Consider the following 16,608-nt stretch of genomic DNA (forward strand, 5'->3'; position numbering starts at 1 on the left):
ATGTTTACTTTTCAAGGGAGAAAATATCACACTTGTCATAATCAAAGTTTCTAGCAAGAAAGTTGTTTTCTAGCATTACTATTAATTTATTAGCAGTTCTGTTTTTCTAAATTATTTACAAATGCTTATTTAATTCTCAGGGGGTGTCTCTCTTTTGTGCTTTTGAGTACATCATGGACAGGAATATAAGAGATAGTAATTTTAACAAAACTTAGAGAAACCACCATGAAATATAACATTATGTACTCCAAAGGTGTATATAATTAAGAGTAGTTATCTGTTATTCAGGCAAATCCATTTGCACCAAAGTTGCATTTATTGTATACAGTGAAGTGTTTCCTATCTCACTGCTTGTTCTAGTGAAAAGAAAGGGGGAAAAAAAAAAAAACGCTTCATCATGTTCTAATGCGGCATTTTACTTGCTTTCTTAATGTCTCCCAGAAGAGCAAAGATGGAGAATTTTCTTTTTGCGTGTACATGTGTGATTTAGTTATTATATATGCTTGCTGCACCTCCTGAGGATGGAAGGGGTTTTTACAAAGCACTGGCTACAATGCTCTGAGACTGGTCCTCATGCTGGACAAATATTTGAAACCCCTTGGGGGCAATTGTGATGTCGTTGTTGTTTGTGTTACAGGATTATTTGAACTCCTCTTTGCTATTCAGAATGAGACAATGGTTCTCTGATTTTGTGATGCTGCCAGCAGGGTAAACGCATGGCCGCCGTTCAGCCAGCCTCAGAATTTTCACACTGGGGTCTCTTGAGTGTACAATTCATGTTCCCCACACTATTTCCGAGTGTGATACATCCTCTGATTGCAACTTAGAAAATTAGTGTTCTTGAACCAGGCATGAAAGCAGTTTGATTTCTGGTGCCAAGTGCCACCTGTGGTCACTCGCCTGTTGTTCCCGCACCTTCCCTAGCACCTCTCTGTGGGCTCTCCTTGGCTGGTCTCCCTTCAGTTCAGTGTGGATGGAGCCGTAAAGACAGCATATGCTTGGTCAGTATTGAAGGCTACTTGCACTGGTTTATTTTTAACTTTCAGTCCTTTCTTGACTTAAATCATCACGCTGGGAGGAAGCTGTTATCTAATTGTAAACTGTGCATGGTTAACCTCTCAACTACCATCACAAGTATTTATTTGAAGCAGAGGAGCTGCAGAGAAGCACTGATCTCTGACCCTCACCCGTGGCCTTTCGTGTGTACATGCTGAGACTTGTAGAAGAGTTCTCTGCTTCTTAATTTGGAAAGATTCAGATTTTTTTTTCCCAGTCATGTTTCACAGTGGTCACTTTTAACAAAACAACTGTTAAAGTGCAATGGACAGGATGACCTGGCTGGATTCTAGGTCCATACCTTACTGGCTTTGTCACCTTTGGCAGATGACCTGACTTCCTTATGCATCCTCTCTACAACAAGATAATAGTGGGAATATCTCATGAAATGGCCCCCATTTCTCTAGCCAGTGAGCCCCATGAGGGGCTTAGCCTTTTCTGTCTCGCCAGCACCTTGAACAGTGCAGGGGGACCTGATAAACATTGTTGAAAGCTCAGCAAGATAATACACGTGCTCCATTTAACACAATGCCTGGACAGAGAAACAGTAACTGTAAAATTATCTGGGTTTTAAATGTTATCAGTTACACTGGAAAGAAGAAAAATTTATTTAATAAATGTCTCTCATAGAAGAAATATTAATCTACTTCTGAGACATTCTGTACTGACCTGAGATAATACTCCTTACAATTAAGTAAATTTGGCCTCTCTCCATGAAGTCTGCCAACATAATTTCTGGGTTGACATACGAGTATGAAGGAAAAAATGAAAGTTAATTCCTATTCCCTGAAGTTGTGTGGGGGGTGGTGCGCACACATGTTTAAATCAAATTGATGTTTAAGATGAGTTGTGTCCTTTCAGTTTTCCCAACAAGGAATGTTCCAAGCTTTCTTTTCTGCAGTTTATTCTAAGAAGCAACATTTCTAAACTGACTTGTTTGTACCCTAGTCAGCTGTCCTAGGTGATAGTTTAAAATAGGAATATATTACTTTTCTCCACTTCACTTTTCCTATGGGCATTTGTACAATTTTTAAGAGGGCTACCAAATTTAGAGCAAAGGGATCTCAGAAATGAGCTCATCTTCCTCATCACTGCATCTTACAGATGAGGTGAGTGAGTAGAAAGAGAACTTTAGAGGTCCTGGCTAGCTCATGGCAAAGGTAAGATGTGAAACATATTTCCTGACCTCTGACTGGTTTTTCCTTCCCTCCCTTAAACCAAACAGAAAAATTAGCAGCCCAGATCTAACCATATAAAAAGACATTTCAGTGGTTCCATCATTTTTTCTCGTTCAAGTCTTTGCAGCAATGGCAGTGCTAAATGTTTAGCTTAGCTAAACTATTGGGAAAATTCTGTATGTAACTTATTCTGATGAAATGTAAGTTATTAACTATTTTAGTCACATATTCTGTAATAGCAGTTTAGCAGAATTCTTTGGCTCTCTTAACATATTGTAGAACTTGTGAACATCAGTCTTCATTTGTACAGGGGTACATTTTCGAACGTATTTATTGTTAATAGAGTGCTTTCCGTGTAAAACTCTTCTATATAGCTAGAATAAGTCAATTAACGTAATGAAAAGTTTTAAAAAATATATATTTGAATGACTGTCTTACTATGTTTTAAAAAAAGGTCAGATAGCATTTTCATTTCTTTAACCATTTTTGTCTGGTCTCGGCCTTTCTGCTTTTTGTGGCGTTTTCATCCATTCCTCGCTTCTCCTGTCGGGAGGTTGAAATGACCCAAGTTCTTGCTGTGGTGAATTCCGTTCCCGTCGTGCGGGCCGCGGTGGAAGGGCGAGCGCGCCAGGCGTCCCGCCCTCTGAGGCTCCTCGCGCTCAGGGTGTCGCGTGGTCCCTGTAAGGTCTCCTCACGTCCCTGCGCACCTCCGCCTTGTACAGCTGTTAGGGAGTCTCCACATGCTGGAGGCAGCACAGCTGTCAGGATTTTGTTTTTTAAGAAGCGTTTTTAGGAAATAATCATATATTCATTAAGTTTGAAACATGGAGATGCAACGCATCTCACCTTCTCCTAGTGCTTGAAATTCTGCGGGCTCCCTGTCAGGTGGAGGGGGCGAGGGTGGGTCCTTGCTGGGCAGGGACCCCGCCTGTGCTCAGGTCGGTGTCCAGGACAGGGCGCCCGGTGGAGAGCGGCGCCCCGCTCGGCGCTGGGCGCGGCCCCGTGGCACCTTCCTCCTCACTGCCGACGACGCAGTGTCGTCACCTGAGGTGTCACCCAGCAAGGCGAGTCGCCCGCTCAGATTTCCACTCTGAGATGGGAGCAGGACACACAGAACGGAAGGAGGAGGCATTCTGGGCTAAGTGCGGTTCTACTGGTCGCTTATAGGCCGAGGTGGCTCCAGAGAACCAGCGTCGAGTGGAAGCCGCGGCTCGGGCTGCAGGTGCGATGGTTGCCCGTGACCCCCCGCAGCGCCCCGGAAGCGACTCCTCTGTGCCTTGAGCGCTTTCCCCGTCTCAGATGCAGTGTCCTGTAGCCCCTACCGTCATCCGGCCTCCCTGCCCCTGGGCTCGAGAGCCGGCGGCGGCGGCGGCGGCGGCGGCGGGCGGCACGTGGGCCCTGTGCAGCGGCCCAGGTGTGATGCCAGGGCAAACGCGAGCGTTTCTTCATCCATCTTGCACATTCACCTCAGAGCCCTGAGGTATAAGCAGGTTTCCCTGAGCTAATCACCTTCGCTTCTGGTAAACCCTGAACCTTCACGCCTCAGTGTTTTCCGTCGCCTCCCTCCATGGATTCCGGGGAGCCCCTCTCTGCGGGTCACGGCTCTCCGCCCCGGGCCCTGGACCGGGAGCCGAGGCACAGCCGCTTGTCACCCGAGCCGCACCCGCCGCCTCCGTCAACCGCGTGCGTCCAGTCGGTGTCGCCGCTGAAGACGGGCGAGAGGGCAGCCGCGGAGCGAGTGTGTGTCCGACTCTGGGATAGTGCACGTTCTTTACACCTAGCCGTTTCCACAGGTTGTCTGGCTTTTCTCCTCCCGACGGGAATCGGCAAATTTACTCGTCTTCGCGGGAAATGCTGCAGTTAAATCACTGATGTCTCGTCTGCCTCTGATAGCATCCGAACGTGTCATACTTTATTTCAGTGCCTTTTATCCTCCTGTTTGCACACTCCTTTTTTCATTTCCTCATTTTTATGAATACCTCCCCTTCCATCCATTCTGATTAGGGCCATCCATTAGTAGGAAGAAGGGGTTCCAGTGTCTCTAGGATTTCCTGCGCAGGGATGGTTCCGTGGAGTTTTCCCCTTTTAGCCCAGTGTCGGCTCGGCTCACGGCCTGTGTAACGCCGTCCTTGGGGAGGAGGATGTGCTTGCGCACGGCGCCATGACTTTGTCGGGTCCACCCTTGTTCCCTCTGCCCGAACACCCCTGTTGAGCATCCCGAGTTACACTCTCACGAGACCTACTGTGAACTCCTAGGGAGTTCTTGGGAGAAGAGGGAGAAAGAGCTTTTCTCTGTGAGTAGCAGCACAGTTTGGTAGCTGTTGCCTCAAGCAAGTAAGATTTCTAAATTTTGTCTCAAACTTCGATTTTCTATTTGGCAAAAAGCCTTAGGCAAAATGAGGGTGAAATAATAGCCATCTAAGTTTGAGATTTAAGATTCTCCCTTCAAAAGTTACTTAAAAGTTTCTGCCCTTGAAAATATAATGTGAATGTCTTATTTAAGACATTTAATAAATATTAAATATATTAAAAAGAAAGCGTATTCAAAACAAGCTAACATCGAAACAAACCCCAAATTATCCAGGGCACCTTGTGTCTATAAAGGTCTCAGTAGTAACAGCCTGAGACGTTCTTCCAGAGATGTCATTGGCCTTTCACATATGTTATTATATAGCCCTTTGATATACAAAATTCTGTTTTATTCTTTCTAAAGTGGAGTTAAGTAAGGTACTGACGGTTGGTGATTGTATTTGTAATTTTAAGAATCACAATAGTATTCTAAGGTATGTTTCTGTAAAAGTTGATAGGTATGCTTTATACACACTCCACCAATTGTTATGTGTTACTATGTATTTTAAAATCACTATATTGTCATGCTTATTTGGGACATACAAGCCATGTTAAAAATTAAGAATGAAACAAGTGTGAGCCACTTAGTAGATTTTGTTAGAATTCTTTCTATACTCCTTAGACTCTACCTGAATTAAAGAAAGCAAGTGGCACTCACCACCTCCGTTTTAATGTGGGACAGATGTAAGTGTGCTATTCAGGATCAAGGAGAAAAGAGGACATTTAAAGGTTCTGGAGTATGCCCAGAACAGTGTTCTAATCTTAATCAATTTTTTTGATGCCATTTTAATCTAAAATTTTGGATGTAATTTCTTATCACAGCTGCATCTTCATTTTTGTCCTCCTCTTGTTCCGTCTGCTTTCTTTCTGCAGTGGGTACACCTTATTACATGTCTCCAGAGAGAATACACGAAAACGGGTACAACTTCAAGTCTGACATCTGGTCCCTTGGCTGTCTACTGTATGAGGTAGGCAATGCTGGTAAATTCCGTACACTGACGTGCTTTTACTTACTGGAGTGTGTTTCCCCTGTCCTTTTAGTATATAGTTATTTTTTTTCCTAGGTGATGTTTAAGAATTAGCTTTTTAATTATGAGGAAGTTAATTCATTGACTTAGTAACTGGTTTTATAATGTAGTTTAGTGACTACACATTTCTACACATTTATTTTCTCTAATATAATTTTAAATTGTTTCCTTTTGATTGGAGTTTAATTTCTTAAATGTTTTTTATGTTAATATAATGTTGCTTCATAATCTTACTTATAAAAATATATATTTGAACATCTATTAAAAAAAAAACAACTTGCCCATGCATAGCTGGAGAGATAACAATGGAATGGATTTAAAATATGAAAGCATGGTAAATATCTTTATCAATTTTTTAAAACTTTTATGTAGAGTAATTCAGCTTTCAGGATAGTTCATAGAGAGATAATTCTTCTAGGTTATTCTTCTAGTTTAGTTTCTGTGAGTAACACTTTGTATTGGTAAAGCTCGGTGAAATTCTCTCAACTGTTCTGCTGGTGATAATTTATCAAAGAAAGATGGAATTATGTAGACAGGTCCTCTAGCAAGTATTGCAGTGTGACAGTTTGGGTGAATAGAAGAAAGCATGCTCTGAGCACGTTTGATACTCGTTATAGAGTAATGGTGTAAGAGAAGGCTCAAGCCAGGGACTTCTTTAATTGAATGGTAATTTTCTTCGGAATGTGGGCTTCTAGTCAGTGCTGTTCACTAAACATTAGCCTACATCTACTCTTTTAATAAAATAAAATGAAGGAAAATAATACATGGAATCCTTTTCATATTTTAAGACATAGAAAGGAAGTCTAAAGTGGATAGATAGAAACCAGTGTATTTGTTACTATTTTCTGTCTCCTGTCTTTCGGCTTAAATAAAATATGATGAGATCATGTATTTTAATTGTTCCACCTTTACTTGGAAGTAGAGCATCAGAAGGTTTTTTAAACTGTGTGTCATAATCTTTAATTATTGTTTACAGATTGAAGGTCAGACTTCCTTAATGTAAGGAACCTGAGATTATTGTGTTCTTCCGACTAAAATAACAACCACTTAGGAGCTTTTAAATGTTCTTAAAGAACATCCCTGGGATAATTTTTTCAAGAAAAGTTATGAATTAGTGATAGAATAAAATACATGTTTGTTTGTATTCACTGTTCACATGAGATTAAAAGAGGTTTATGCTCAGTAATATTATATTCTGTTAATAATTTGGTACAGTGTTGCACTGATTTGACTATGTTGTTATTACAAAGTTTAAAAGGCACTTTGTACATTTTAAAATATTTTATACCTACTTAGGCAACCTTAGATTCTTTCAGGCCATAGTCTAATAAATTATCAAAGCAACATTTTCCCTTTATATACCTCAAAGTAAACTGCAAATTGATTTCCACTAAGGACAGTAAATTTAGCAATGAAAAAGAAAAAGTTCTGTTGTTATTTGAGAAGTCTGCATAATTCTTTTAGAACCAGGAGATTCCCATATCAAAACTGAAATAATCCTTCACATATGAATTTGCCTTTGAGAGGCAGCATCCCATTTTTATGTATACTTTAAATGATAACCAAAATAAAAATTATTTCTTTGGATGCTCCTACATTCATGCGTATTATGTGTTGGGAATGATTTTGAGTGAAAGCATTTAATGTGTTAACATTAGTTTTCAGCTCAGAGCATTTTCCCAGTTGTTCCATGCAAGTCATTGGGAAGAACTAGAATTTTTTCTAAGGATTTAATTTACTTTGATATTGTATCTCTTTCTAATATAATGTTAATAAAAATGCCCAGAAGTTTATCTTTAAGAAAACTGGTCATAGCATTTCCTAGACATTTTCTATTGTATCCCACTAAGAATTTACCATTCACAACGAAGGAGTGGGAATCCTTTTTTGAAAATGTAATTTAAACTCAGCAAATTAGACTTTCAAATATTCCTGAAACCTCACACACACACACAAAACTGGCAGTACAGTTTTAATTGATATGCAACAAAGTAGACTTTACTAATTAAAATCAAGATGCTGTGCTTTGGCTACACGGACCTTTACATGGAAAAGTAGGTTTTACACATTTCCTTTATTGTTCAGTGCAGCAATCGCATCCTTCCAGGGTTGTAGGTTGGTGGCTTACAGTTCAAAAAAAAGAGAGAGCTGCCACCAGCCCCGAAGACAGACAGTGGGCTCTCGTCCCTCCGACACCCCTAGAATACTAATCAGGGAAGTCGGACCCTGGAGGTCAGGGAGCAAGTCAATCATTCTAGCGATCGTCTCAGTGTGGAGGATCAAATTAGCCTGAAAAATTCAGCTGCTGGGAGGAGAGGGCGAGCAGCTGTCAGGGGCAGCATCGAGATGCACTAATGAACCAGATGAATAGTGCAAAAGCTTGAAAATAAAAACAGGACAGTTGACATTTTTCATCTGTCAAAGCAGGAGATGCATGAAAATATACTATTCCTGTTTAACTCCTTAGGGGACGTTCAGATTTTTTTTTTTTTTTAACACTGCAGTATTGAGACAAAAGTACCGTAATGAGCTCCTGGCACGTGATAACGAACACACGTACATTTACTTAGGGTTTTTGCAAACACAAGGAGACAACAGTTTACACACAGTGTTTTTTTTTTAAGGGGGCATCTTAAAAGATTCTGTTTTATCACAGAGTGTCCTCGTATCTTAACAGAAGACGTAATTATTATTGTAACCGCTCTTCTGGAAATGTCCTCTCGGATGGAGCATTTTACACGTTTAGGGACACACACCTGGTTTGGGGATCTCTCGTCATGGGGAACACCTCTTCTGAAGGTGGTTTGGCAGGAGTTGCAGTGAAGAGCTGGTGGGCAGCTTTGCAGGCCCATATCCCCCAGCCCCGCGGTCCAGGCCGGGAAGGAGTTAAGCTCTGCCGCAGCCCCGACAGATGAGAGCCATTTTCAGCTCATCCCATCCCTGCTGACGCCCACCGAGGAGCCCTGCTCGGCCCAGCATGTTGCACGCACGCCCGGCCTGTCTGGGGAATGTACACATTGTCCTTCCAAAATCAAACTTATTAGCACATGTAGAAAAGGGTGACTGACTTGGGGGCAGCCTTGCACTCCGTGTTGTAGTCGCGCTGCTGCGGTTCAGAGATTTAGGAGGTTTGAACAGGAGGCGAACATCCTCAATTGAATCTTGAGTTTGTAACCCCGCTTACTGCAGTCCTTGCTCGCACTTGAAATGTCAGGTTAGAACCTGGTCTTAAAGTTAAATTTGATAATGTCTTTTTTAAAGTCCTTCATTCTTCGAGTGTTCCCCCCCGACCCTGCATAAAAATCCCATTTGGATGCCTTGAATTAGTGGCCATGACTCCTAGGGCTTTTAAGCACGTTTAGTGTTTCTGAGACATTGTCACAAAAGGAAAGGAGTTCTGATTCACTGTGAACTAGTTTGAGTATCAGAACATTCAGATTGAGAAGACATTTTTTAATTTCAGAATAGCCTTTTCCTGCAGAGACTGTCGTGAGAGAGAAAATGCTGTGTGTACCGGTCCCTAAACCATTCCTGGATTATACTGCAGTTTTGGCTCGTTTCATGTTTGTTGTATTTTAACCACTGAATGGTTGATGTTACACCATTCACGTCTGTTTGGTCATGAGATACACTAGTTGTTCCTATTGCACTGTATTTACAAAGAGTCCTAAGTTATATTATTTTTGTAATACTGTTAATGCTGCATAAGTGTGTGCGGGTGTATATGTAATTCTATGCTAACCATTTCTCCCTTCTAGGAAAGTTTAAATGTTAAAAATAATAACCAAAAATTGAAGTAAGACATTTTAGGACTTATGAACTAATTCTCTGAAAAGGATGTTCATGAAACGCCAAATGCCTGGAGAACTTTATTTAAAATGTTTGTAATTATCCCCTCCCCTCCAGTGTCATATGCTCGATGAAACCTCCTTTAAAGTTAACGTGTAAGTGTATCAGTTTCATTGGGAGCGTTTTGCAGATGGCAGCGTTACAGAGTCCTTTCTATGGCGACAAGATGAACCTGTACTCGCTGTGTAAGAAGATAGAGCAGTGTGACTACCCGCCTCTCCCGTCAGACCACTATTCAGAGGAAGTAAGTCATCTTTCAGTTTGTGTGTCCACGTTGTTCGTTTTGGTAATGCTTGCATTTTACTTGGGGCCCTTCTCTATCCCATGATGCACATGCTGAGTGTAGGTGGCAGAGAGAACACCTTCATTCCACTTTCGTTCTCTCAGAGGCTTGGCTGTTAAAGAGCTGCCCACAGTTCATCCATCACATGGAGAGGCACCCCACACCTCATGCAGTGTCACAGTGGGTGTAATGGGAACAGTGGCTGACTTCACCGCCTCCTGGACACGGCGCCCAGGCTCTGGGTGACCAGCACGTCCAGTGTCCCTCCCCATGCCCACGGTCTCAGAGCAGCTATGACCCCCTCTTCTGGCATAACCTCCCTCCTGCCTTTGTTTTCCCAGAATGGAAGCAAACATCTCTCAGCCGCATCTCTCTCAGCCCTGTTCCTTCAGCTTTATCCGTGCTCTTTTCATTCTCACCAGGCCAGTCCCATCACCACCTCCCCACTGCAGTCAGATTTCTATGGGAAACGTTTGAGGTCATCACTGTAGACGTGGTAGCAAAGTGCCTTGGTAGGAACTGAAAGTGTTAGCAGACGTTGCCCAGTGAATATCGGAGCGTGGGTCCCTGCTTGCTTTGGGAACCCATTGAAATGAGTTGTTTGGCCTCCACCTGACATCCAGTGTTCTCCTGAACAAAACATCTCCCATTTTTGCCTAATGCATCATGATTTTTACCAGTATTTGAGGAGATACTGCAGAATAGCAGTGTCTCAGGTTAACTAATGTGTTCACATAACTCTTTGGACAGCTCACTGGGGACCCACCCAGAGAAACTACGGTGTCAGGGACCTGCTCATGGGCAGCAGGAGTTCTGCCCAAGGAAAATGGAAAGGGGCAAAGGGAAAAAAATGAAGCAATTACAATGTTCACCTTTCAGTTGGTCTTATCACTCTATTTCAAAATGAATGCAGTTGGTTCTAGTTTTATATAAGGAAGATTGAGTCCATGTAACTTGAATAACAAAATCTCTATAAAGAATTTTTAGCATATGGAAAAAGCACTCATGGTCCTAGTATGTTGAAAGTACTTTTTTCCCCTGATCGTTTGACACTGATAATCAGTGACGCTTGGATGTTTTTGTTTCGAAGCGCTTGTGTTCAGGCGCTTAGAGTAAACTCTTACAAGACAGTGCTGGTCATTTCAGAAGCGTTATCTTTATTTGATGTTAATGCTATTATTATGTTGGCCATTTTTAATTACTATTTTGGGTGTGGAATATAAATACGGCATTTCACAAAACCGGCTCCAGCACTCTGCCCACATCGAGGGAGGGTGTGAACAGTTGTGCAGGATGATGGCGAGGGTGTCAGGGGCCGCTCTTTGTTGTGTCATTCACGCTGTCTCCTCTCTTCCACGAAGCGCATGAATATTTCACGTATCTGCATCCTCATCCGCTATTCCTCTTGACTAATTTTCAGACCGTCTGCATTTGCATTTCACATGGTAGCTGATGAGGAGATGCCCGCGCAGCAGCAGAGCCTCAGCAGGCGGTTACCATGGCGACCTCCAGCCGGATTTTAATGATGATGCCGCTGGTGGTGGTTGAAGTCGGCCTGCCTGCAGGGCTACTTCACTGCAGCTAAGTGTGAAGTTGGATTCGCGGGTTCTCAGCCAAGGGGCACGTATCAAAGTCTGGCCCAGACAGAAGAAGGTCTCACAGTTGGGAAAGGAAAAGAGAGTCCACTTTTTACTTCCCTCCATATAGTTTACCAGTCTTGAAACGAGGTATAAAGCAAAACGCGTTATATGATGTACTTACCAAAAGAAGCTAGTATGGTCCTTCAGATTGGTAAATTCTGTGGCTGCACAGCAATAAAATAGAAAGCTGAAGTACATAGGTAAACAGGGAAACTAATTCTTACGGAATAAATGAGCTACAAAAATATAGACTAATGATCTTACTTTAATCTGTTCCATCATGTAGAGAAGTTCCCAGAACAAGAGCTTTGAAATGCAGATGTGCTGATAAATATTTTCTCTCCATAAGCAGGAACTCGGTTTGTTTGGATGATAATTATTCAGACTTTATGGTAGCAACAAACCTGAACAGATGCCATACTGCCGTACTTCACCCGAGTCTTCAGTACTCCTTTATATGGTGTGCCTTTTAGATCTTCTAAAAGTCCAATTTTCTTTCTTTTTTAGTATGGCAAAAATTTAGGAAACAGTGAAAAGTGAAATATAGTTTTTAAACAGTAAACTTTTAATTAAAAGACCAGTCCATTAGGTGCCAATTTTATAACTCAGATGGCAGCTGATGCTGTATCTGTTGAAAACTGAAACTTTTAAGCAAAATTAATTTCCTACCAGATACCTGTTTGAAAGCTTACCAGTTTGATTTAGCTACTGCTAAATTTTTAAGGCCCCTGCCTGAAGAGGAGACATACAGGGAACATTTTTGTTCATGAGAATAAAAGCTGTGCCTCCAACCAGCCTCGACTGGTAGGAGTCCTGAGGAGCTCTATGAGGTCTATTTCCAGATACAGGCGTTCCGTGGGGAAGAGCTCAGAGCTTAAGAGCTTGGGATTTTTACATTTCTTATAATCTAAGACATAGATTCACGTGAGCGTTAGAAACCAAAACTGAGAAGTATTGCTAGTATTCTTTGGAAAAATAATGTTGTCTGTCAGATCTTTCCTGTTGAACTGTGCTGTTGTAATTATGTGCAAATGATTAGGGTTCTCGATTGAAACATCTCAGCTGCACATGACTGGTATTTAGAATGTGTATTTTAGAGCTCCCTAAAATAATAGCTTTATGATTTTTGGTGATCAGTATTCTTTTCTAGTAGTGATCTCATCCATGTATAATAGGGAATTACTGTACTTAATAATAGAAATACTGGGTTGAAAAGGTGGATATTTTCCCTGAACTCTCTTAGTTTTAATTAAATTTAGTATTGTTGGTAATTCAGGAAGATCCCCTGGAGAAGGAACTGGCAACCCACTCCAGTATTCTTGCCTGGAGAATCCCATGGACAGAAGAGCCTGGCGGGTTAGTCAGTCCACGGGGCCTCAGAGTCAGGCATGACTTAGCAACTAAACAACAGCAACAAAAATTGTTGGTGATGAAGAAATTAACATCAGTGCAGCAAACAATTTTTGAATATTTACTGTGTCCAGGGAGTCCTGATTCCCCTGGGCCCTCATAGTCTGAACTGGGTTGAGCTGCCCAGACGTTCTGGTCACAGCACCCTCTCTTCTTTCCTGAACTCCACCATGCAGGTTCTACCAGAAGGCCCAGGAATTCCCATCTTTCTGTGGGTGCTGTTTCCTCTTGTTGACATGCCCCACCCCCTGTGCCTTATCAGGTGAACTCATTCTCTTTAGAACAAAGCCTGGCCGTTGCCTCCCCCTTAAAGTCATCCTGCTCCCCTTTCTCCACTTCTCAGGCCCTCTTCCCTTAGCAATCACACTGCTTTATAATTCCTTTTTTTTTTCCTTTGAGGTATGGTTGATTTACAGTGTTATGTAAGTTTCAGGTGTACAGCATAGTAAGTCACAATTTTTAAAGGGTATTTGTCTTTCTCTTCCTGACTTACTCTCGTACCATAATACCCTCCAAGTTTATCTATCTTGTTGCAAATGGCAAATTTTTTACGGCTGAGTTGTACTCCATCGAGTCTGTGTATCTAGTCTACATGGCCCGGTGGCTCCACCTCCAGACCTGTCTAGCTCCTGTGCCTGAACGGCAGTGACTCTTTTCATCTGTGTGTCTCTAGGGCCCAGCACACTAAAAAGGTTCAGTGATTGATCAATTGACGGAGAAAGTGAGTTAAAGGCATAAAAGAGAAAAAGAGTGAATGAGCCAATTAATGTCAGTGGAATGAGTGAGGGAATGTTCTTACAGAACCCTCTAGGTAGTGAGGAAGAAACTACTCAAAAGACAGGTCAGGACTGTGATGTTTCTTTTATTGATACTACCTGCAAGTGGTTTTTTTCAATCTTGTAAACAAGCTATACCATGTCTAGAATGCCCACGTCCATTTACTAGGAAACAAGACGGGTTTGTTCCCCTTCAGCTCCAGTGTTTAGTTTCTCTGGGAGACACTGGCGTAATCATCAGAATTATACATTTTTCACTCTTGTTTACTAAATTATCTCAGGAAAATCTAAGATTAAAAAAATAGTGAATAGTCATATTGAAAATCATTTAGAAAGTGCACACCGTGGTTCTCTATTGAGCTGGTTCTTTTTAATCAATATCTGAAAGTCTGAGCATTAACACCACACAAAATATATATTTGTCTTTGCTTTTTTTTTTTTTTTTTTAATTAAAAAATCCTAGCTAGCCTAAATAGAAAAGACACAGGAAAAGTTGGAGAGAGTTGTGCCTCAGAGGTTTGGAAGGAAGTTCTGAAAAGTTGAGTAAAGAGTTTGCAGATGAAAGTTAAAAATGGAATTGAGTAGAGAGAATAAGAGTGATCTTGCTCTGTGAAAACAGAGTAGGAAGAAACTGAAGATTTGAAAAAGTACTTGGTGAAAAAGAAATTTAAGCACCTATTAAAACATGGTGAGATGGTTCAACCTTTTTAATGAGGTGGATGGTGACCTGAACTGTTAGGCAGATGCTTATCTGTTTACTAGTAACTTTAAATCTATTAATGTAAGTGACAAAGACCTTTGCAGAACACAGTATTTGTGGTTATCTTGTAACTGTATTTTTGAAAGCTTGCTAATTTAGTAGCTCTTATTACTTTTATAGGTAAAAAAAAAAGAAGCAAAATATAATTTTGGAATTAGAATTATTAGAACAGTAGTCATTTTTCACATTATTTAATGCCTATCTTGTACATTAAGTGTTTGTTTTGTGGCTTTATATCTCCATCCCACAGATAGAAAAATTTCTGTTTCTATTAAAACTCAGTTAATGAGACTACTTCTCAAATAATGCAATTAATCCTTTAAAATATCAACCTAAAAGGTCTAGTAGAGAATGGATGGAGTCTCATAAATGTTCACCTCAAAAATCATCTTTTTTTCCTTTCTTTTTTATTACTTCTTCCATTATGGTTTTCTTCCTTTTTAGACACTGTCCCTTTCTCTCCCCCTCCCCGCCCCCCTTTAAGTTAGAGAAATGGAAGGCAGGAGAGGAGAGTTTTTTCCCAGGACAGCTCAGCAGTACACACTGGACATGTTCTTCCCCACCACTTCACTCAGATGAGTAAGAATTTCCAGCATCATTTTCACGATTCCTTTTTTTTAAAAAAAACTGAAGCAGCATTGTGATTGACACGTTGCGTTACAGCTGTGCAGCAGAGTGATTCAGTTATATGCATGTATATTTTCCAGATTGTTTTCCATTATAACCTGTGACAAGATATTACGTGTAGTTCCCTGTGCTATACAGTAAATCCTTGTTGCTTATCTGTTTTATATACAACAGTTTATATTTGTTAATCCCAAACTCCTAACTGACCCCTCGTCCTCTCCCTTTTCCCTCTGATACCTGGACATTTTTTCTTTTTTGAGGAACCTCCATACTGTTTTGCATAGTGGCTGCTCCAATTTACATCCCCACCCACAGTGCAGGAGGGTTCCCTTCTCTCCACACTCTCTCCGGCATTTATCTGTGGACTTTTTGATGATGGCTATTCTAACCAGTGTAAAGTGATACCTCATCATGGCATTTTTCATTATTCTTGAGATTACATAAGTATTGATTTTTTTTCCCCAGAGTATTTACAATATAAGGATTAAAAAGCTTGGTCCTTGCTCTGCTTTATTATATATGAATAACAAAATAATATATTTTGAGTTGAACTAAACTGACCTCAGATAGTTATAGGTTATTGCAGAGTATAAATATATGGCTTTAAATAAAATTGGAATACTGAGGTTTTTTTTTTTTTTCCAGTGTGTGAAATCACCATTTTCTTTCACCCACATAAGAACTTTGTTGCTAAAGAAAGAAGGTCTGCGGCAGTATTTCCGTTTCACACCTGAGCAGACAGGGACCCAGCAGTATCAGAGGGAACCCTAAACTCCAGGGCGCCCTCTCAGCACCCATTGCTTGTGCCAGGGCAAAGGAAGCACCCGAGGGGGGCTCTCGGGTCACGTGTGGTCCCTTCCCCGCGCTCTGCTTCCCTGGGGGCGCTGCAGTTCGCTCAGAACACCCTTCCGCCTGGTAGTGGCTCAGCCACGTCACACTGAAGGGAAGGAGGGAGGGAGTTTTGCAGAAGGGCAGGAATGATTTTTACATATCGGAATATGTGGAAACAACTACATGTTTTAGATAAGGTATCAGAAACATCGATCCATAGCTGTGCTGAACAAAAAACAAAACCTTTTACAGTGTGTTGTAATTTTACTGATGCTTCATTTCCCAAATGGTTACCCTTAAGGAAAGTACCGAATGAAAGCTTTAAAAACCATAACTGGTTTTTTGTTTCAAATCATTTATTTTCGGCTGTGCTGGGTCTTCGTTGCTGCGCAGGCTGTTCTCTAGTTGCAATGGAGGCAACTCTCCAGGTGCAGTGCGTGGGCTTCTCCTCGCTGCGGCTTCGCCTGTTGCAGAGCTTGGGGGCTCCAGAGCGCAGGCTCGGCAGCTGTGGTGCACGGGCCTAGTTGCTGCGCAGCTCGTGGATCTTGCCCGGGCCGGGGATCAAACCCACGTCTCCTGCATTGGCAGGCGGATTCTTTACCACTGAACCACCAGGGAAGCCCCATAACTGGTGTTTTAAGCTGGCACTTACAAATAATTTCTCTTTATATGTAAAATTCAGAATATGCTTAAAGAGGCTTTTTAAGAAAGTTGCCTCATTAACAAAAAACATGACCTTTGTTTTAGCTTGGAAAAGGGCTACTTTATGTAAATTTTTTTAAGAAGTGTCAGGTACAGATTATTTTTGCATACTTTGAAAT

The 16,608-nt window shown here is 41.5% G+C and overlaps 1 protein-coding gene across 2 annotated transcripts in view; it reads left to right on the forward strand.

Annotated features, from left to right (window-relative positions):
* Positions 1-16,608, forward strand: part of NEK7 (NIMA related kinase 7) — a 137,821-nt gene that overhangs the window by 111,738 nt on the left and 9,475 nt on the right. For both annotated transcript variants that reach the window (XM_061383703.1, XM_061383704.1), the window contains 2 exons: positions 5,457-5,551; positions 9,591-9,704. In XM_061383703.1, the coding sequence (XP_061239687.1) occupies positions 5,457-5,551; positions 9,591-9,704 (209 nt within the window). The remainder of the gene's footprint in view (positions 1-5,456; positions 5,552-9,590; positions 9,705-16,608) is intronic.

This window comes from Bos javanicus, chromosome 16 (genome assembly GCF_032452875.1).
Source record: "Bos javanicus breed banteng chromosome 16, ARS-OSU_banteng_1.0, whole genome shotgun sequence".
NCBI classification, from domain to species: domain Eukaryota; kingdom Metazoa; phylum Chordata; class Mammalia; order Artiodactyla; family Bovidae; genus Bos; species Bos javanicus.